Consider the following 21,901-nt stretch of genomic DNA (forward strand, 5'->3'; position numbering starts at 1 on the left):
CTTGATAAGTTTAATCGTACTAAAGTTTAAACGCGTTGTATAAAGATTTAGGTTGTTTGATTATGCGCATGCGTCAAAATCAAGCGCGGAATAGGTTTGAAATCGGGCTTCACAAAAGGAAATGAACGGCGATTGGGAGAAGGTGAAGGAAAACATCAGACCTCTCAAACAAGGTCGGAAAATGGCCCTCCTGTCAGCAGGCTTGTCTAGCAATCAAGAAGTCGATGATAAGATTGAAGTAACGAAGAAGTAGGTCGCCGCAAGTGTTCTGCTGAACGTCGAGATCAAAATCAACTTGTCTTTTAGACAGTTTGAAGACGCCCTTGCTAATGATTTCAGACAAGGTTCCACAGATGTCCATGCTTTGCCAACTTGGGAGAGGTTCGCTATTCAGGAGCTAAATTATGTTTGTGCGTGTGTGTGTGTGTGTGTGTGTGTGTGTGTGTGTGTGTGTGTGTGTGTGTGTGTGTGTGTGTGTGTGTGTGTGTGTATGTCAGTTTGTCTGTCTGTCTGTCTGTCTGTCTGTCTGTCAATCACATTTATTTAAGTCTATCTATGCTGTCCAACTATCAGTGTCCGGAAGTACAAGTAAACTAAACTCAAAGCAAAACTTAAAGAAACTAAAATAACTCTATGTGTCTGTCTGTCTCACTCTCTGCATGTCTGTTTGTGTGCATGTCACTGTGTGAATGTGTTGTATGCATCCATGTTATTGTCATGGTGTGTGTGTGTGTGTGTGTGTGTGTGTGTGTGTGTGTGTGTGTGTGTGTGTGTGTGTGTGTGTTGGTATGATTGAGTGACACCTACCTTACATTGTCAATCGAAAGTAATGGAACTGCACCTGAGGGTGTGCTATAAACATGACTATATATAGCTTGTGCAACATTTCTTTACATTTCTATGATTTCTTTATTTGACATGGCTAGACGAGCTTGCACTGAGTAGGAACTCTAAAACATAGGGTTGTCACACTTGAATGTAACTTTATTTGTCACAAGTGTTCATTTAAAGGGGCAACATAGTGTTTATCCCTAGATATCTCTCTTGGATAGAGCAAGCATATCCAAATGGTGGACGACAACAACTGGAAACAGCGACTATTCGGTGTCTCAAAGGGTACATGCGATTGGAACCAGCACCAGAAAAACTCAAGAATTCTCATACATTTCTCAACATCTGTTTGAAATTTGTAAGACTCAAAGCTATGCACTCTTTTCCTGTGTCTAAGACATTGGTGCGTGTTCGTAGATTCACCTGAAACAAAATCCCTTACAAATATTTGACTATCTTGAGTCTAATGGATATTTTCAGGAATTAGCTTTGTTTTATGAGTCGTGGGCTGCTGTGCTGGAACTCAAGCATAACTGGACGCGGGCCAAAGAAATTTATTGTCTAGGCATTCACAGAAATGCGGAACCAACCAGAAGACTTCAGCGCCATTACTAGTAAGTTGTGTAGGCATAGCAGAGTGAACTCAAATGCCATCACACCAGGTACACTGTACTGGTGCAGTTCACATCTTGGGGCAAACACACGTATTTGATGTTTATGCTATTTATATATAATTAGTGCATTACTACTGTTGCTTTGAGTATCAAATAGTAATGAATTAGTCATTTTGTTCTGAAAAAATTGGTTTTTGTATTCTTGACATTGTCTTGCCTTAGAGAATATTTCCTTGTTACTCTGACATCAGTAGGTCTTCCTGTACAATTTAACCTCCATTTGTGACCATCTGAATACATTTACACAACAGATTGCTCTGTTTCCAAAACATAAGGCCAATGCACAGTGATCTGGAAATTATTTGCAGTATTGAAGTTGTGCATTAGTTGTTGTCTCACAACAAACACAAGAAGAAAACGATAACTTAGGAAAGGAGGGTACATACTATAAGTTATGCAAGGTGAAGTGTGTTGTGTATTTAGTGAATTTATGGCGAGGGAAAGTCAAAGGATGGAAGAAAAGCAAGCAAAACCTGTCGTCTCTGATGGAAGAGATGAGAGATCTACATTGGTAGACCTTCGAATGTCCAAAAGAGGTTATGTGGGAACGATAAGAACTGGAGTGGCAGTTAGTGGTAAGACACTCGATGAAACTTTAGGTACACATTCACACACAGTGACACACACACACACACACACACACACACACACACACACACACACACACACACACACACACATGTGCCAACAGTTTGGTATTATATGTATACAACTGCCTGATTATTTAGTGACTAGAAAATTAAATGTAGATATTGTGTCCTTAGCTGGACAAGGTGGCATTCGATCAACTGCCCAACAGCAACTACCTACTGCTGCTTCAAAGCAGAAGTCTCACAATCTACACGTTTATCAAGATGAAAACATGAAGACACAGCCACAACAGCTGCCTCGACTGCCTATGAGGCATTTTCCTGACAGTAGTCACACGAAAGAGAACACTCAGAAGCCCAGCAAATGGCCAAAGGCTAAAGTATTAATGTCAACATCATCACAATGAGCAATAGACACTGTGCTCTTTTCTAGATTGGGAGAGCCAATCAACAACCTGTGAAACAACCATCTATTTCAACGGGATTTCAGGCTTACAAAGATCCGGAAGAGAACGATGGCAAGTGAGGAAACAAATGCGTCTAATATGATTTGTATGAACTGTGGTCAGTGTAAACATTTCTTTCTTCACAGAGCAGCTGTAGGGACAAAACTGCATTCTCAATGTAAAGCGCTCAAGTAAGAGTCTAATTTACACACTTTGGGCTGCCACACTAGTAAGACAATTACAGCTGATGATTTTGGAGTACACTATGTGTGGGCTTCCCCACGAAAAGAAAGTTATAGTATAGATCAACTGATGGATGGATCGATGTAGTGGATGAATATCACAGATGGTTCACAATACTCATGCGTGCACGTGTCTGTCTGTCTGTGTGTGTGTGTGTGTGTGTGTGTGTGTGTGTGTGTGTGTGTGTGTGTGTGTGTGTGTGTGTGTGTGCGTGCACGTGTGTGTGTGTGTGTGTGTGTGCGTGTGTGTGTGTGCATGCGTGTGTGTGTGTGTGTGTGTGTGTGTGTGTGTGTATTTGCTGTTGTAAAATCATACATCTCATTTATAGGGAGACAAAGCTACCAGCAGTACCAAATAACCCACTCATCAATGAAGTGTATTTTCATGTAAGAAACAAAGATGTACTGATACGTATACGACCTATTCCATGCGCTGCAGTCTTCCAAATTTGTGTCCATCTCTGACAAATAGGGCAAACATGCAACACAGTACTATTCTAATTGACCGCTTTCCAGTTCCTGGTAGTTTGGTAGTAACCATATTTGGTTGTAAAACACACCCTTGCTTGCATGCCCAGCAACCTTCCACGTCTGTGTGGCGTGCTCTCTTTGAGTTCTTTAGTGTTGCCTGTCGAGCTACTGTAAATTAATAAATGTTTGTAAACTTCTCTCATGCGTCTTGAACACGTGTGTGGACGTGACGAGGTTCAATCAACATCCAGGTAGGTCTGTCAACGTGGTGCCTACTTCATTCTCAATATGTCTCTGATTTCTTGGCTTGCAAACCCAATTTGTTGGCAGGACACTACCCTGAGCCGTGAAAGCTTTCTGCCCAACCCAAACAATGAAGGCAATCATTCAGACAGCATTGTATGTGCATCCGTATGGATATTTGGGCTACCAAATGTGCATGGATATTTGGGCTATGAAAGTTAGTAAGCGATTTAATAAGTTAGTAAATTCTTTGCAAATTTACAAAATTAAATAGTTTACGAACATTTATTGATTTACAGCATTTTGTTAAACAATAAATACATTTTGCCTTGCACTAAGTATCGTAACACTCAAATGGGTCTCGAGACAAAAAGCTACGTGTGAAGCTTTGAAGCCTTGCTGCACTTCCAATAGAATGTAGGTAGCACCAGGAATGTCAAGCAAGCCAATTTGGTGTTGCAGAGTCGCTTCTAGAAAAAAAAACTTTATATTGCCATGTGCTAAGTATACACCATATTTGTGGTTGCCACCAAACATGGCTGGAAACTGGTCAGTTATGGTAATGAACACACCGTTTGTGTCTTGTCAATAGCCTGACTATGGCTACACACGTGTGTCGATGGACCTACCGTCAGACATCTGTCTTGCCTATGACCACAAAGTTATTTACCCTCAAGGACGAGGAATTATTTTTCACCCACCTGAACTCGATGAAGTCAGCTTTGAAGAGCTAAGAGCATTATTGCCAAAGTACACGTACAACGAGGACACAGTTGAGAGGCACGACGACAGTTTGGAGTTCACGTGTGTAGTAGGCACAATGCAGAAAGCTGAAGATGCAGAGACTGGCAGTGATGTTGAAATAGAAGAAGTCAACCCAACTGAAATCCCATGTGCTGTTCAAGCTCAACACAGGTATGTGACTCTACCGACTAGCCGCAGACGTAGTTTATATAATGTGAGTCATTGTTTGCAGTCATGTAGTTTAAAAATAAATGTAACTATGACACAAAGTACAAGCAGATGAAGGCGTTTAGTAGGAAGGAAGGGTTTGAGTTTTTGCACGAACTCGTTGACTACCAGTTGTGTGATGCCATTAGAAGGCAGTCACACATTACCAAGACTGTTTAGAGATAACGTACTGAGGGAATAACTTTGGTAGGACTGAGGACAGAAAAAGATATCAAGTATATTGTACTTATGGCTAGTTTAAAGTTCTACCAGTGGCGAAGTGTTCTTATAAGAGACAGACAATTAATACATAGGCTGTATTGTTTCTTGAAATGGAAGGGTGGTAAATTATTTTTTATAAATTCCACATATTTGTTATACACTCTAGACACAAGATAATTTAGTATTGCTGATTAGTTGATTAACTTGAAAAGCAATTTCTTGGATAAAGTTAGTCATCAAATGCACTGATTGAAGACTATTTGCTATTAGGGAAGGGACTATTACACGATGCTTGCAATTCAAAGATGATGACACTGCAAGCTGTCTCAGTAAACCATCATCGACTACAGCTGTTCAACCATCTCCGGTGTCTTGCCACACAGATTCTCAACAAAATAGTAGTAACCGGGAACTTGTTACTTTGCTGCATAACTCAGTGTCAGTGAACAAAGACGGTACTGGTGTGAGAGCTGATCCAACACTCGATGATTCATATCTCAATCTATCTACCCAACAGCTGACCAGTAGTAAATTATCCATCCCAAATCCACCCGAGTATGCTGTTCCAGAAAAAGTTGCCATCTTGTCTGAGAGAGCCGAGGAAGTCCCAAAAGAACCTAACCAAATGTCAGAGGAAATGAGCCCAAATCTAGAGAAATCACCAACAATGACCATCTACACTCGCAATGCTATGGAAGCTGTTCAGAAGATGTTTGATTGCTCTCTTGCTCTTGACAAACCAGCTGCACTAACAGAAGAACAGAAATCATTTGAGGACCAATTCAAGCTATCAGAGAGGGTAGGGAGTCCTAATCCACCAGTGTTTTCTGTTTTCTGTGACAAAGAAGGAGACGATGACAGGAGCACAGCAATTGGAAATGTCACGGATATCAGACCATCCAGGTATTAAAGCAGATTAATTAATAAATTGGCTAATTGATAGTGATGACCTACTGCCAGTGAAATTCGACTTATCACCATTTAATAAAGTGATTTTTCAGCACATCATCCTCTAATTAAGCACATGAAACCAGCTAATAGCCATTCAAACAAGCACAGGCAACCAGGCCAGCATTGGCTGGTGTGGGTCGACAGGGTTTCAGAATGTTATGTGACTGTGGGCCAAGCCATGCTGAGCCATGCTGGCCTGGCTTGGGGAGATTTGATGTGCTGGCTCGGACTGGCACAATCCCATTGCATGCATTCTGTTGTGTCCATTGTCCACAAACAATAAATGTACATCTCAAAATCACATCAATATCAACTGAGATCCAAATTTGCTTGAGTCAACAGTGAGCATAAAGTTACAAGAGGATTTCATAGTCTACATATTGTAGTCCTTTACGTGTAAGTTAACTAACCCATGGTAGGGAGATGTTAATTTATCCAGTTTGATTATGAGGGGCTTCCCGGGTGAATAATTAGTCGAAGCTAATTATCAAGAAGAAAGCTTCTGATGACCAAGGTCCAATGAACATGAATATCAGTTATCTACTATTTGTTGCATGTTGGCAAGGGTTTCCTTCTGGTTTGGTTGGTGAAGTGTTATGTCAGGTAGTAAGTAGGTCACGCAGGAAAGTGTCTACAACATGTTTCAATGTCATGTGGAGGAAGGAGCTTCGTGGCAACACCAGGCACAAGTCCACTATTGATGGTCATATAGGAATAATGCTAATGCAGTTGGGTCACCAAACAACATCCTAGCAATGGGCAATACACATGCAAAAAAACAAATAAAGCAAAAACTGTACTGGTATAAAAAAATTTGACATGTCTAACTATTCTCTTAAAAACAGAATTTTAGCCGGAAAAATGTCTTCTCAGGGCAAGGACACTTCAACGTCTGTTGTATCAGCTGAGAATCATGAACCCTTTGAAGAAACCAAGCTTTCAATTCGTGATCCTAAAGTGTCAACACCGTGTGATGTGAATATTGCCATGAACTGGTCAATCAGTCGAATTCAAAGTCAAAAGGAAGCTTGTACAGATGTTGTAGATAAACGAAGGGCTTACACTGGGCCACAGCTGAGTCCAGTTCCTGAAGTAGATAGCAAAGAGAACAGCAGCGGCTCAAGCAGTAAATCCCTAAGTGACTCACCTCAACCCATCAACCCATTTAGTGAAACGTTTCTAACAAACGTGACTGAATCGATACCTGGAACTTTTTGGCAAGACAACACAAAGTATTACAATTGTGAGGAGTGGAAGTCTGACTTACACCTCAACAAATTGGACGAGGGAACGTTCATTACTTTGGGTAAAGCAGACAATATATTTGAGTACTTTAGTATGTCTAGTTTGTTTGTTTAAGGTGACTCAATGTGCCAAATTGAAAAGAAGATTGGAAAGGGTCGTTATGCTTCTGTATACCTGGCAAAAGTGGTCGAAAATGATAACAAGGATGAATATGAAGACAACCAAGTAGCAGTAAAGGTTGGTGCTGAGTAACAGACCAAAGCTATATGCTCAGACAAATTAATGCTTGTGGGAGGGATTGACATAATCAACTTAACTACTATGTCTCGTTTTCTGAAGTTGCGGTGGCCAGAGATAGTAATGCAATGTAATGTAACGTAATAACAATGAGGTTGTGGATCTGGCCCTTGATATAGATTGCCCAACTACTATAATTGCTTGTACACGTTATGTACACCATTAGGGGATAAGATACAACTGGCAAAGGAACACTGTCAGATACTGTTACAGAAGAAAAGAAATCAAATTTTGTCTATACGGGATGCTACTCTGCACATGTCTGTGTAGGTGCTTTCCTATCATGAGCAGAATAGAATATCATTGATATATGTTGGTGTCATCATCCGAACTATCAAAAAGTGTGGGTGTTTTTGTTGAAATTGTAAACTAGTCCAAATCAAGATCAAGAAAGACTTGATAGATATGTCTAAGTCTTCGTCAACTGCAGCTTTTTTACTCTCATCTATTGTTGCTATTAATATTGAATTTGTGTTGAAGGTTCAGACGCCTCCACATTCATACGAATTCTACGTCCTTGAAACACTGCAAGAACGACTCCAGACACTCCAGTGTGTTACTAACATGGTATACGATAAAACATGCGTTGTGTTACTTTCAAAACTGCCCTTTAATAATGTTGAAATGTCTAGAGACAAAGTATCATGTCTGTCCAATCGTTTACAGTTTTGAGCAATGTCAGTTTTCTTGTGTCAAAGTTCTATCCGTATGGAACACTTCTGGTAAGGTTGCTTGTCTAGTTGACTCTGGCGAGTGACGAAATGCCTTGATTACAGGATGTTGTCAACTGCTACCGAAGCAATCTTCACACTATACCTGAATCAATAGCGATGTTTTATACAATTGAAATACTGAAGATTATTGATGTCATTCACTTCTGCGGGATACTTCATTGTGACGTAAAGCCGGACAATTTCCTCATCATTCACGACAGAGAGTGAGCAATTTCAAAAACATTGATGTGCTTACACTGTCATTACGCTGTGTTGTACATAGTTGTTCCAGTTGGTCTGAAACTTATTGCTCGAACGGCTCGAGTGGCTGGGCAGGTCATGGCCTCCAACTCATAGACTTCGGTCGAGCTATAGACATGCAATGTCTTCCTGCTGGAACAACATTTCGTGGGCAAGCAGGTACCAACGACTTTGAATGCATTGAAATGAGACAGAACATGCCATGGACTAAGCAGGTACACAATATACAATCTTAGTGCCACGATTCCTTTCTCTCACTCGTCGTAATGAGCAGTTCGATATGTACGGCATCGCTGCAACAATCCACTGTCTGATATACAACGAGTATCTGAAAGCAGATTCAGTATACCAACATCCACAGACCGGTCGTTGGGTGACAACAAAGAAGCCCAAACGGTAGCCAAACAGCTAGCATGTAGTTTACCGAAGTCAATGCGTGTTGTTTTCCTTAGGAATTGGCAACGTGGAGTGTGGCTGGACGTGTTTGACTCTCTGCTGAACGTACCAAGTTGTGAGGACGTTCCGCCTCTTCGAGAGTTGTACGGCAAACTGGAAAATGAACTTATTCACACCGTATCTGTCATTGATTTAGATGAGCTGCAGCAGCATTGCAGAGAGCTGTCAGCCTACTTAAAGTGACTTTTCCACTAAAGTAAGTTTAATGAAAACGTTCTAACAGTTAGTTATTATACGGTATGCCACAGCTTGGACTCCTAGGTGTTCATTAGTTGTTCAGTTTGCTTTAAATAATGCCTTGCTAAGCTCTTTCAGTTAATAGAATTGTTGACAAGAATTCTTCAGATCCGAACCAATACTGGCATTTTCTATATTCTATTATATATTTTTATATTATCCATCGTCATTTTCTATGCATAGCTCTACAAGTTGCATGAGCATGATTAACACAGTAACCAAAACTATATGTAGGTTTAGAAATTTTTAAATTTACTTTTTTTGAAATATATTAGTTAGCACCTCTAGTCACTTTAGTTGAATTAGATGACCACAGAAAGCAGGTATTTGCAATACATTGGATGGCATGTAGACCATCAAAATCCGAGTATTCTTGCAAAGCAACTGGTGTGCAGATGTGTGTATATGGGATAGTGCATAATAAAGTCATTGCTGCAACCTGTCCACTTGATGAACATCATCACACCAATAGCCGCCCACACACAAACAGCGTGACAACAAAATAGCCCAAACATGATGTAAAGGAAACAACTTAATAGTCTTATTGCACTGATGTGAAATATATGTAAAGACCCCATCAATTGATCTGATTTCACCGAGGAACTGGAGACATAGCACACACATTTGAACTACACAAGCAGACATCTTATACATCTGAATGTCTACGCCTCAATATATTAACTAAAATATTCTGTATCAAGTAAAAGCCTCATTCCATTGTTGTGTTACGTGAATGATCAAGGGTGGGAATCAGTCTTTTCCATAAAGATACAATGTAGGAAATAATAGACAAACGGCGAGATTAAAGTAGAGATCTAGAGACAATTCAAATAGAAAATGGGACACAAATGTTGTGACCACTGCTGAACACGAAATAATGAGCAATCGAGTCAAATTGCCCAAATGCTTCAACACAAATGAGATGATCATTCCATTGGCAATCTACAGGCCGAGAATTCAAGATATCAAACATGACCAATAGCTTTTGTGCTGACATGTATACCAACCTGTGTTACTATAATCAAGGCAGTCCAAATGTTATAGCCACTGAAGAACGACAACTCTACAAAAGCATTCTCAAATATACCTCAACCAACAACAAAGTGTCACTGTATTGCTGGTTAACTTTGGCCAAGATTAGAATAACTGATTATCTATTACTCATCCGGAAATCTAATTTGTAGATATATGTCAGTAATCATTAGTGTCATGCAGCCATACTACACACATCTTTCCCACCTTCACCTTCATGCCAGATCAAGAACAAAAAGGAAAGTGTAGTATGTATGGCTACATGATGCTAAGAAATCAAAATGTAAAGATGGACAAAAATTATCTACCTACTATGTGTACCTGCATCAGCAGTTGTCAGATACATCAATAGGTTGATCATGATCCCGAAAGAGGCAAGATGAACATTTTGAACTTTAATATTTATCTACGCAAATCATATTCTATTAGCAATATACAAGCAACACTGGTGCCGTTACGTACATGAGCTCTCCTCTTCATTATCATCTCTAAAACCAATCAAATCACACTCATATTCCAACACGAAAAAATTTTTCTAAACTTTCACCTATGGATACGCCAGCAAATCCAGACACCAATGAATAGATCAAAATTAGGAGCAGACCTAGAAGAGAAAGATGTTGCCTCATTGATTCCTGCCGATGTGTGTCCTCGTATCCTTTAGCAGCGGTTATCTCCTTTTCAGCCTGGATACCAGAGTAACTAAACACAACAAAGTTTTATTTCAACTGACATACAAAACCATCTTTGATTAATTAATTAATACCTGCAGCTCATTCCTACAATAGTCAAAAATAGAAGAGCGACCTGTTTATTGCGAGGTATCTTCCTATAACGTTGACCAACTGATCAAGATCAAGACATTTGTAGATCAATGCAAACATAAGAAACTATACGTTAGATACAATTGAAATCAAACAACAACTAAGTACCACATCATCTCACCGTCCAGTCAACAGTCTGTAGAGCAAAGCAGTCGTCGGGATCTTCATATTACTGAGAACCTTCACATCACCGGAACAAGGAAAAAGATACCGTCAAGCCCGCCAAATTGAAACCAAAGCACATTGCGTACCTGAAAGGTCGCCGGATCAGTGTAATGCTGAATGTGTACAACAAGGTTGTTATTGACAGAGTAAAGAGCAGCCGGGACAACATAAGGAATCCAACTGGCAACATCAAACAGAGGTGCTACACGCTGCCACATCTGTCTGGACGTCGACTTTTCCGGCATCCATAACAACTCCATCAAATACGCCAGCAGAGAAGAGATAAACTAGTGATAGTAGAGAGGATGTATGCATATGTGCACGTGGTATCTGACTTTTTAGACACAGTTCAGTCACCTTGCCGAATTCGATCATCAAGACGACGGTAGCCGAGTTGAATGTAACACGGTCGTTGTCGTCCTTCGATAGATTGATGAGAACGACGTGAGAGCCATACAGAGCGACACTAGAACAAGAATACCGTTACAAGAAAACGCATTCGACTCTGCGACAAGAAAAGGGAAAAAGTGTCGTACTCACCTCAGAGAAAATATCAGGAAACGCCAAGAGCTCTGGTAAACCATTGACGCCGTTGTGCCTTGGAGTCCCAACCAGATACCGGTAGTAAGCGCCTCCGGTACTATGCTACCCAAACGGTATACCACGTGCACGCGGTATTGTAAAATGGTACCTTCTATTAGATAGACTCTGCAACTCAAATTTACAACGTCTGATGGTGTTCATCCGTTCATTTCTCCACGTCATGTTCATCTCTCTGGGCTTTCTCTTCATTACGTAACTTGCTCCTGTTTTCATTCTAAAGTGATCGACTGTGAGTCACTGTGCGAAAATATGCGACGTTGCTAGAAACCTATACCTTCCATCAAGCTGCCTTTGGCTGTACTCTGAAAGCATTTTTGTTCTGCCTTCATCCCTCCGGTACCGACAAGCTTGTCTCAAGTAGCCTGACCCTTCCGCCTACATCCTGCTGGGACAGCTCTACTGTTCTTAGCACTTTGGTGGGTACCATATCACCGGTAATATGGTACCCTAGGTACCAAAACACCGGCGGGCACCAAACTACCAAATCATGCACCATGACACCCGGTGTAAGTACGTGTACGTGTACCGATCGCGAGATACCGACTAGCGCGTGCACGAGGGTTCAAGCCACCTCCGATGTATGATATTATGCGCAATCATATTAAACTAAATTTAGCACACTTACACAGACGCACCGTATCTTACATATCTTATTAGTCAATAAAAAAATTGGAACGACGACGTATTTGTCTGCGTATTTCTTCATCGTTCTACGTTGCGGCATCAAAACAGCCGTACAAACGCCGTCTACATCGCATAGAAATAGTAACATAGTCTGCGCAACAGCCGAAAAATACAGCCAAAATATAATAGACAAAACGACACAGTCACAGTAAATTGTGACATCATCAGTATATAAAATGTTGTCTTCAAAAAACCGGTTTTACAAAATAATGTATGTTGCGTGTCTATCCGTCACTCCACAATAAGGAACATCACTAAAATGGCGTCTAGACATGTGCTCTGTTATGACGAGGTGTTACTCGTTCCGTTTCTTATCTGTTGCATGATGTCTGAATGCAAGTCTTTACACCGTTGTGCATTCTTTTCGTCTCCCATCGCTTGATACGCATCTCGCAGACAACCGTACGCGATGGCCATTTCGATGTGACGCTCTCCGAAACGATTACACTTAATTTTGAGTGCGTCTAGCAACAGGGTAAGAGCCTCCGCCGTTTTTGACATCTCCAGTAGAACGACGGCCAGATCGGTCTCGACGAACGCCACATCGTGATGAGACGGACCGAAGACCCGCTGTCGCATCGACAGACTCTGCTTGAGAAGGCGAACCGCCTCGGACAAGTTCTCGCATCTCCGTTCGACGTTGCCCAACACTTGCATCGTCATTGCCTTGTCGGGATGGCCCGGATAAAGAATGAGGTTTTGAATCTCGAGCGCTCTCTCGAGTTTCGCTTTAGCAACGAGATGCTGTTGGTTTACTAAATATGCTCTGCCTAGCGCGGTCATTGCCAATGCTGACATCGAGTGTTGATATCCGTACATGCGCAGTCGGATGTCGAGACTCTTTTCTAAAAATTCGATGGCTTTGGCAGCCTCGGTGAAATCCGGTTCCAAGTAGGATCGTCCGAGACTGGCAAGAATTTGAGAGCGAATCCAAAGCGAAGTCTCGTCGACTGCCGTTGTGTTAGTTCTAGCTAGCAATGTATTCGCCTCTTTGAGAAGAGACTGGGATACATCATTTTTTCCTAAGTCGTGATAAGCACGGGCCGTGAGTGTGACGACGGATGCCTCTTGAAGGTTTTTCCGTCGTCGTCGAAACAGCCGTCTGCTCTCTTGAAGGTACGTGACGGCCTCTTCGCTGTTTCCCATGTCCAAATTGATCCGTCCCAGTATTTTCAGCGCCCGAGCGACGTTGGTAGGGCGCAGCGTGCTCTGACCGGCTCTGCTCAGTTCTACGGCCATATCAGCGTGCCTTCTAGCCTCGTCGATCTGGAACAACCCCTCGTAGATCTCGCTCAGAAAATGGTGACATTCGATTACTTTAGCCGGAAGTATACCGGTCAGATTGTCGTAGACTGCCAGCGCGTTCTCGATGCAATCTCGTTGTTGTTCCAATTTGTTTTCGACCGTCGTCCAGTGACCGATTCTACACGGCCCTCCCATAGCCTCGATTCCTGCCGCGCATATGAGCCATGCATCTCCCACGGTTTCTACTGCAGTGGACGCGTCGTAATGACTCGATGAGAGCATGTGTAGCATGTGCGGGAGAAGGAGTCTGCGCAGTTGGGCGCGCCTATTTCGACCCGATATCAGATCGACTACATCGCAGCACTGAACCGATGACTGAATTGCCGACAGCCAGAGTTTGTACCGATCGGTCTCTGCATCGTTTTCTTCTTCGATTTTGTTCACGACATGGCGAGTCGACGAATGCAGAGATATGGCGCTAATCGACTCGTCCGCTTCTTTAGCATCAAAAGGCATACGAGACCGTAGAAACAGTTGGTAGTCTTCCATGTCGCCGGCCACCGTTTTACGTTGAACGAATCGCAGCAAGGCCGGTAGCATGCCCTTTGGACGCCACTGACGCACAAACTCTTCAAGTAGCTTGTTGGGCATCAAATACGGACCGGTAACCGACAACAACTGTATAACGGACCGAAACGCGTCGTCCGCTTCAGCCGCTGCCGACAGCATTAGCTTCAACGACGCTTGGAGAACTCGCGGTAATTCGTGAACAGTATCTTCTTCTGTCTTCGTGATTTCGTTCTCCAGATAACTGATATATTGATTGGGTGATATCTCGGGAAATCGACGACAATACTGCGCTGCAATGGCTATCGCCGCGACGTGATAATCTAGCAAGTTGCTTACCTTCTCTGCAAACGATTTGTCTGCTACTCCCGATAGAGAAGTAAACAGCTGAACAGCATTACTGTGTTTTATCCTAGGAGTTATTTCCGTCACTCTCATTCTGTCTCCGGTATCGCCAAGTGCTTTCTCTGTAGTAATTAAGACGTTACCGTTGCCCCAAGAGTCGGATCCGAGACGAGGCAACAGTGGAGATATCGCATCCCACGTGGACTGCTGCATATCATCGAGAACTAGAATCCACTCCTTACTGTTAAGAAACACGTGACCGACGTTCTCTAACAACATGCTGATTCTCCGGACTTTGTTATTTATGCGTCCCACCGTCTCAGCAACGATAGGCCATCCCATCTGGTAGCAAAAGCAACAAAGACCCGACTCCAACTCCTCCAATGAACTCGATTTCAGTATGACTGCCAAATATCGATTGTTGCCATCTGTTTCTGCGTCTGTTCTCCACCTGTTGAGCAACCAGCTGACATACTGTCGAGCCAACTCTGTCTTGCCAGAAGCTAGATGACCAGTAATGCACACGTAGTGTAAACTGTGCTCACCCAACTGCGACCGAAGATTGTCAAATCCTTCTCTGACCATCGCTAACTCATCTTGTCTCTGTGTGACGGCGTGTGGTAGTTTCTCAACGCAATCCTAAAAAATAAAATTGTCAAAAATGTTTTTGTGAAATAAAGTCATTCAGACGTACAAATACAATGTAGTTTTCTTGTTCTTTCACGGACGTGCTGTGGCCTGTCAAATAATATTACTTAATTAATTAGTGCAACATATCCACATAGAAACGACGCACAATGTTGTTGTACCTGTTACATATTTTTGCAGTACATGGCATGCATCTGTACATCTCAAATCGTGAAGCACGGCGTACAGATCTTCTATTGAACCGTTGACCGTCATTCCTAGAAATCGAATCAAATCATCCATAAATCCTGTTTGACGTTGGTCAAAGTTTAGTCTCTTAGGCTCGGTATCAAAGTAGTCTGGAAAATGATCTATCAAATAACGCTGGCAAGTTTCATTCTTTGCAGTACTATTATCAGAGATTCTAGTGAGAGAAAGACGGACTTCTTCGGGTAACTGACTGATTGCAATGTCTCGTGCTATAGGAGGCAGCATCTCAAAACGCTCCCTGTGGTGATCACTTCGTTCAAGCTTGAAACCTGCAACTACTTTGGTCGTATGCTGAGAAGTCGTAAGAGACTGCTCGTAATCACTTGCTGTCTTCTGCTCACTAGGTAGTTCCGATACTTCCATACCAGCAGACGTTGTTTGACTTGGACGTTCACCTTGTAGGAGAATGAAAGGCAAGCCTCCCACACAAAGCATTGCCTTTGTCATATCAGGAAAGAGAGTTTGAAGTATGCTACCAAATTGGTGCTCTTTACCTGGTTCTGCAAAGATGCACAGTAGAGGAAAGTAGACACTAAAGGGCATGCGCAGTACAACGAATGCCGAGCTCTCTGCCGCTTCCAGAAATTCAACGTCGTTACGATCCACTACTACTTTCTCTTTCCTCAAAAATGTCATTACACAATCGATCAAATGATCTCGCATCTCTCGCACCTTCTCTGCCGCCACTCCATAAATCACCAGACTTAGTAGCTTCACCTCGGCGTCGCAGTGACATGGACGGCTGTCTTCAATGTTTCCACTTCCACCATACACGAACTTCACTTCGTTTGGGTCGGTGCCAAACAGATTCTGGCATACTTTTCTAAGAGCATTTTCTCGAGGTTTAACTATTGCTTCATACTCAGATTTGAAGACAAACGTTGCCCTTTTGTCGGATGGTTTGCTGATCTTGGCTGCTCGAGACCGAGTTTGTCTGAAATCGACAGATGACCGTTGAGGTGACAGTTTGCGCTTGGCAGGCCTAGGACGACTTCTCTCTTGTAGTATTTCTGTTAGAACATGCGTTTGGCCTTCTACTTCACTCAGAACGTTGCAGAATTTAGAGTATGCTGTTTTTCCTTTAGTTGGAAGATAATTGTGGAGAAGCTCACGCGACCGTTCTTCTTCTGTCGTCATTGCCTGTAGTCTACGGTACTCTTCAGAAGCAAGCAGTTCACTAGCACGTAGATGATCTAACAGAAGGCTTGGACGTAAGGCTTTAACTAATTGTGGAAGTTTCTTCATTACACTCCTTTCCCAGACGTCGTCTCCACCTGCGGCCATAACTAGTTCGATCACGTGATCATCACCTGACTCCCTACTGCATTTTTGTACAAAGAATACTAATTTACAAAATCTGCGATTGTACTCTGGTACAGTAAACGTGTAGACATTAAATTTAAATGTAGTCTCCCTTGACCACACGAGACTGTAGAGACAACAGTACGAATACATGCGATCGAGCTAATTAGACAGTCGTCTAGCTAATTAGAGTCGTCTAGCTAACTATCATGTCTAGTAGACTAGTTGTCTTGTTACCTTCAAACGTAGCATAAGTGTTTTAATTTTACATGATTCCTGTTAATTTTAATTTTGAAGTGAACGTCTGCTCTCATTGCCAATAGACTACTTATGCAGCCGTATCATAATGCTTTCCGTAATTACGTAACTATTCGGACCAAAACTATAAATTGCTTTTGTCCAGTCGTGTAAACACCTCTTCTAAAAGGCAGTTGCACTTCCAGTTGATTATGCAACAATTTTCCGGTTTGTCACGTGCTCACGTGGTATTTATCTATAGCTACACATACAACTGGTTAGCCTCCTCCCCAGACTCACGTGAGCCTGGCAGTGTCCGGTTCCCGTATGAGACTTTCAGCCTAACGTAGCTGAAAGTCTCATACGGGAACCGGACACTGCCAGGCTCACGTGAGTCTGGGGACGCGGCTACAACTGGTGACGCATGCATGTGCATATGTGCATGCATGTGCGTCGTAGCAGTACAAGTTGCAGAAGAAGTGTTTGTTGTCTATAGGGTAACCTGAGAGGTAAGCAATTCGCTTGCGACTACTCAGCATGCCATCTAATCCTATAACGAGTTGTCGTCTGTCTAGAATCGTTTGCAGAAAGACATGAATGATCAAAGCCAAGGTAAATCACACAACAATCTTATACGTAGATATCCGTATTCGCCCGTAATAACGCCCATACTGAAATAACCCTCATGCCCGTATATACGCCCTTGTGCGACAGGTCAGAACTTTCAGCCTGAAAAACACCCATGCCCAACTATACGTCCATGCCCACGTATACGCCCATGCCCACGTATACGCCCATGCCCACGTATAAGCCCAGGATACGCATGCGCAGACAAAACAAAACGGGTCCGCAGACATTCGTCTTCGTCTGTGTGCGTTTGATGAGCTGGTGTCAATGTTGAGTGAAAGTGCTTGCCGCTAGACTCGTGTCTTCGTTGCAATTACCGACCCTGATGCTCTTGACAGGCTCCAGGGCGACCACGTGTGTATAGTGTGTAGTCTCTGCGTGTATGTTGATGCTGTATGGATACCAGTACCTTTGATCTTGCAAATGGATAATTGCAAGCATTTGTGGTATTTCTGTCTTCAAGTATCTAGATGATGACTGGCCAAATGACAGCATTTTGTGACCATCTATACGCCTAGAACCAAAATAACGCCCATGCCCTAGTATACGCCCAGAAAAAATTTTCTTTTCTATACGCCCAGGGCGTTACTACGGTAGAACATGACTTCGATCAGGTCTCCTCAAAGATGCATGCGTGGGGTAGAAGTCCTTACCACGTGCCTCAACAAGATGTCGTAGAGAGTGCCTGGTATTCTTTCGTTCTGCGATTTACAGTCCCTCTAAGCCGAGCACTGCAAGTCATTGAGGCACATGCTTGCTCAGGCGCTAGCTTACAACTCTATAGCTATCGCTGTGTGTAACTTTAACTAGATAAAATCTTGACGGCAATACCACATGGTAGTATACGTCGATCGGCTGTCACAAACAAACAAACATGTCAACTTCGAATAAACAATCATGCGCTATCTGTAGTGTAAACGTTGTTGAGAGCAGACGAGGCACAATGGGCACCAACTCCGATTCCGGAAACTCTGTCTCCCCAACCCAGTATCTATCCGGGATATAACTGTAAATACATAGCTGCCACACTACATCTCTCTCCCGAACCATATTATTGTTCATTACAACACTTTACCTACAAGCTTACAGTTACGCAATAAAAACACAACAAACTTTACTTCTACAACAACGTCTGTCCAACACCATCTCCATTAATTGATTGTTACCAGTCCAGTTTGAAGGGCGGTCGCACCGCACGTCCACTGCGAGTGATCGTCACAGGAGGAGAAACAGTCTGCTCCTGGGGTGTTGTGTGCAAGGGTGTTCCTGGCGCCCCATCATTCTCCTTGTCACGTGATGCCTGTTGTGTCTCGGAAGACTCCGTTTCGTCTTCTATGTCTGTGAGGGGTAACGTGTTGATATGTCGTCGATTTATACAAAACTCTCTACTTGGGGTAGACACCACATATGAGTGACATGCGAGCTGAGATACAATATGGCCACTTTCCTGGCGATCAGGTGTGAACACGGGGGTACCTTCTGATAGTGGAGGAAGCGTACGAGCTCGGTGACGGTCGTCACGGTTAGATTGTTGGCGTAATCTGAGATCATTATCCTTGTTGTGAAAAATCTTGGTGTCAGGTAGTGTTGGACGCTGTTGTTCTGTCGTCATAGGCAAGGTGGATCGGATGCGCCGTCCAAACGGTAACTGGGCAGAGCTCTAACCGTGCTTCATTGGTGTTGAGCGGTAGAAGAGCAGAGCTGTATCCGCATCAGGTGAGGAACTCAGTAGGGACTTGATCGTCTCCACAGCACGTTCAGCCATTCCGTTGGCCTGTGGGAATTGGGGGCTGCTTGTGTTGTGTCTAATTATATATTTTGAAGTAAACTCTGAGAACTCTCTCGCACAGAATTGAGGGCCGTTGTCAGTAATAATTTCTTCGGGCAATCGGTGACGGGCAAAAATTGACATAAGTTGCTGGATCGTGTGAGTAGAGGACATAGTGGGCATGGAACAGGTCTCAATGAAACGGGAGTAATAATCGATAACGAGTAGATAGCTCCTCTTCGCATATTCGAAAAAATCTGCACCTACCTTTTGCCATGGAAGATAAGGAAGTTGGGTGGTGATAAGTGGTTCTCTGTGGTTGGAGAGTGGTTCTGTGCACAGACCCGACAATTCCGAATATAGAGTTCTATTTGGCTACTCAAGCCCGGCCACCATAGTGACTGCTTTGCTCTTTCCCGAGTTTTGGTTATTCCTTGGTGTCCTCGGTGCAACTGCTCTAGTATCTGTAAGCGTAGCGTCGCTGGGACCACAATTCTGGAACCGAAAGGAGTAGGTCGTCTTGACTACTAGTGATCTCTCCCCTCTTTGGCCAGTAGGGCTTGAGAAGTTCAGGTAGGTCAGAGGCAAGAGGCCAGCCGTCCTTACAGTATTGCAATGGCCCTGCATATCGAGTCGTCCTTTTGGTGGGCTGCCAATTCAGTACGGCGTTCGTCTGATGCCGGAAGGGAGTCCGTAGCAACGGACATGCAGGCTGCCGCTTCGTCTTGTAGTATGTGATTATGTGGTAGACTAGTGCCAGAGGGAGCTCGCGAAAGCGCGTTCGCTGTAACTAGATCTTTCCCGGGCACATGACAGATATTGAAGTGGTACCTCATCAATTTCAGCGAAACCGTAATATTATTTTGTTTATACGGGGGGAGGATGCCGAAAGGTTTTCTGGACAAACGTGGCCCCAACGCTTTGAGGTCTGTCTCGATTGAAAATGTGACACCCACGAGATGATGGCTGAAGCGTTCGCTGGCTCACGTTACCGCGAGGGCCTCTTTCTCAATCTGTGAGTACTTTAACTTTCCTCCGTTGGAGTCATGGCTCGTGATTGATAGGCGATGGGGCGCCACTCGCCTGACGGCTGACTTTGACATATCACAGCACCTAAACGGAACGATGAGGCGTCGGCGGAGATGCACGTCTCAAAATTGACATCATAAGGTGCGAGAACAGTGGTGCTTGATAACTCCCTTTTGCAATCCTGGAGTGCTTGTTGCTGTTGCGGACCCCATACCCAGGCACTACTATCTTTACTGAGCAAGCTCCTCAACGGGTGTGTTAAAGACGCTAACCGTGGAGAAAATCGGCCAAGGCGATTTGCCATACCTAAAAATCTCCGAACGTCGGCGACATTTTGGCATGCTGGCATCGACGTGATGACATGAACTTTGTCAGGAACTGGATCATGTATCCCAATCCCATCAATTAGATGGCCGCAAAAACGAATTTCCTTTTAGCTAAACTGGCATTTGCTTTAATTGAGTGTGACTCCTGCTTGCTCTAGGCGGCGCAGGACTGCTGTAAGGCGGATGTCGAGTTCCTTCTGTGTTGAACCGAATATTGAAACATCATTCATTAAGCAGATGGTACATTCCAGGCCTTCGAGTAGGTTTGACATGCGGCGTTGGAAGTACTCTGAGGCCGACGCAATGCCGAACGGTAAGCGACAGTAGCAGTAGCGCCCGAAAGGGATGATAAATGTGGTAAGTTTCTGTGAGTTTTCCTCCAGGGGTATTTTGTGAAATCCGCTGTTGGCGTCTAGTTTGGAAAATTACCGGGCTCCTTGTATGTTTGAAAGAAGGTGCTCGATGCTCGGTAGTATGTGTCTTTCGCTACGTACGCTCGCGTTCAGTCGAGTAAAATCGGCACATATACGAACGTTCCCGTCCGTTTTCGGTACGACTACCATAGCCGTACACCAGTCAGTTGATTCTTCTATTTTTTCTAATGACGTGTTGGTGCTCCATGCGCTCTAGAGCGGCCTACACTCGCGACATAAGTGGCAGTGGTATGCGACGGGGTACCGACAGGGAGAATGGGACGGCGTTTCCTTGAAGTGAGACCTCGTGAGGCAAGCCAGAAAATTTTCCTAGTCCCGCAAACAGTGAAGGGAAGAGAGTATTAATACCGGACAGCGTACGGGCAATTGTACTTTCTTGCACTTATCCCATTTGACTAAAGATGCGCAAAGCGTGAATGGCAGGGCAGCCCAGAAGACGTGTTTGCAAGTCTCGTACGACGTAGACATGTTACCGTCGGACGACTTAGTCAGTACAGACTTGAAATATTCTATCACCGGAAGTTCTCTCCCATCTGGACCTCGAAGAACACGATGGGGTCGAGAGAATGGCGAATATGTCTGACTGAATCGCTCATGGTGGAGCATTTTCATAACTGCTGGGATGTCCCCGAAAAGTACTTTTCAATTGAGTGCAAGCTGCCCCTGAGTCCAGAATGTTGAGAAATGCGTCGTCCATCGGATTCTCGCTTACTGAGTGCACTAATGCGGAAAGGCAGACTGTCGCGAAGTGACCCAGTTTATCGCACCGAAGGCATTTTGAGTTTCTTGCTTGACACTTTGGCCTGAGGTGTCGATCATAGCCACACCAACGACATTTACGTGAGGAAGAAGGTTGGCTATCTGATGGCGTTTGTTCACCTATCCCTAGCCCTTTGTCGATGTTGTGACTCGGGTTTGCTGTAACGTGGCCGTTGGCTTTGTACTGCGTCCGCAGAAACAGCAGTCTGTGTGTCAGTTGCTTGTGG

At 43.6% G+C, this 21,901-nt stretch overlaps 4 protein-coding genes across 4 annotated transcripts; 1 reads left to right on the plus strand and 3 right to left on the minus strand.

Annotated features, from left to right (window-relative positions):
- The first annotated feature begins 86 nt into the window (after window positions 1–86).
- LOC134180377 (uncharacterized) lies at window positions 87–9,043 on the plus strand. The gene is made up of 19 exons (XM_062647526.1): window positions 87–249; window positions 307–381; window positions 1,036–1,189; window positions 1,249–1,445; window positions 1,929–2,080; window positions 2,270–2,475; window positions 2,529–2,617; window positions 2,688–2,732; window positions 3,113–3,170; window positions 4,090–4,412; window positions 4,941–5,573; window positions 6,467–6,927; window positions 6,982–7,103; window positions 7,644–7,730; window positions 7,796–7,885; window positions 7,940–8,100; window positions 8,160–8,352; window positions 8,412–8,533; window positions 8,590–9,043. Exons 1-19 carry the CDS (start codon window positions 122–124, stop codon window positions 8,774–8,776), a joined length of 3,483 nt encoding a protein of 1,160 aa, XP_062503510.1. The 5' UTR covers window positions 87–121; the 3' UTR covers window positions 8,777–9,043.
- A 342-nt stretch (window positions 9,044–9,385) lies between these two features.
- LOC134180269 (probable UDP-sugar transporter protein SLC35A4) lies at window positions 9,386–11,455 on the minus strand. The gene is made up of 10 exons (XM_062647384.1): window positions 11,392–11,455; window positions 11,209–11,317; window positions 10,938–11,138; window positions 10,808–10,866; window positions 10,629–10,691; window positions 10,410–10,564; window positions 10,325–10,350; window positions 10,184–10,268; window positions 9,838–9,893; window positions 9,386–9,772 (listed from the first exon to the last, which is right to left on the minus strand). The coding sequence occupies exons 1-10, from the start codon at window positions 11,433–11,435 to the stop codon at window positions 9,581–9,583; spliced, it is 990 nt and encodes a 329-aa protein (XP_062503368.1). The 5' UTR covers window positions 11,436–11,455; the 3' UTR covers window positions 9,386–9,580.
- A 637-nt stretch (window positions 11,456–12,092) lies between these two features.
- LOC134180084 (uncharacterized) lies at window positions 12,093–15,325 on the minus strand. The gene is made up of 3 exons (XM_062647163.1): window positions 15,105–15,325; window positions 14,990–15,033; window positions 12,093–14,934 (listed from the first exon to the last, which is right to left on the minus strand). The coding sequence occupies exons 1-3, from the start codon at window positions 15,223–15,225 to the stop codon at window positions 12,421–12,423; spliced, it is 2,679 nt and encodes an 892-aa protein (XP_062503147.1). The 5' UTR covers window positions 15,226–15,325; the 3' UTR covers window positions 12,093–12,420.
- LOC134179656 (uncharacterized) lies at window positions 15,297–16,647 on the minus strand. The gene is made up of 2 exons (XM_062646592.1): window positions 15,384–16,647; window positions 15,297–15,331 (listed from the first exon to the last, which is right to left on the minus strand). The coding sequence occupies exons 1-2, from the start codon at window positions 16,645–16,647 to the stop codon at window positions 15,297–15,299; spliced, it is 1,299 nt and encodes a 432-aa protein (XP_062502576.1).
- Window positions 16,648–21,901: the final 5,254 nt, after the last annotated feature.

The sequence above is a fragment of the Corticium candelabrum genome, chromosome 5, assembly GCF_963422355.1.
Source record: "Corticium candelabrum chromosome 5, ooCorCand1.1, whole genome shotgun sequence".
NCBI lineage: Eukaryota > Metazoa > Porifera > Homoscleromorpha > Homosclerophorida > Plakinidae > Corticium > Corticium candelabrum.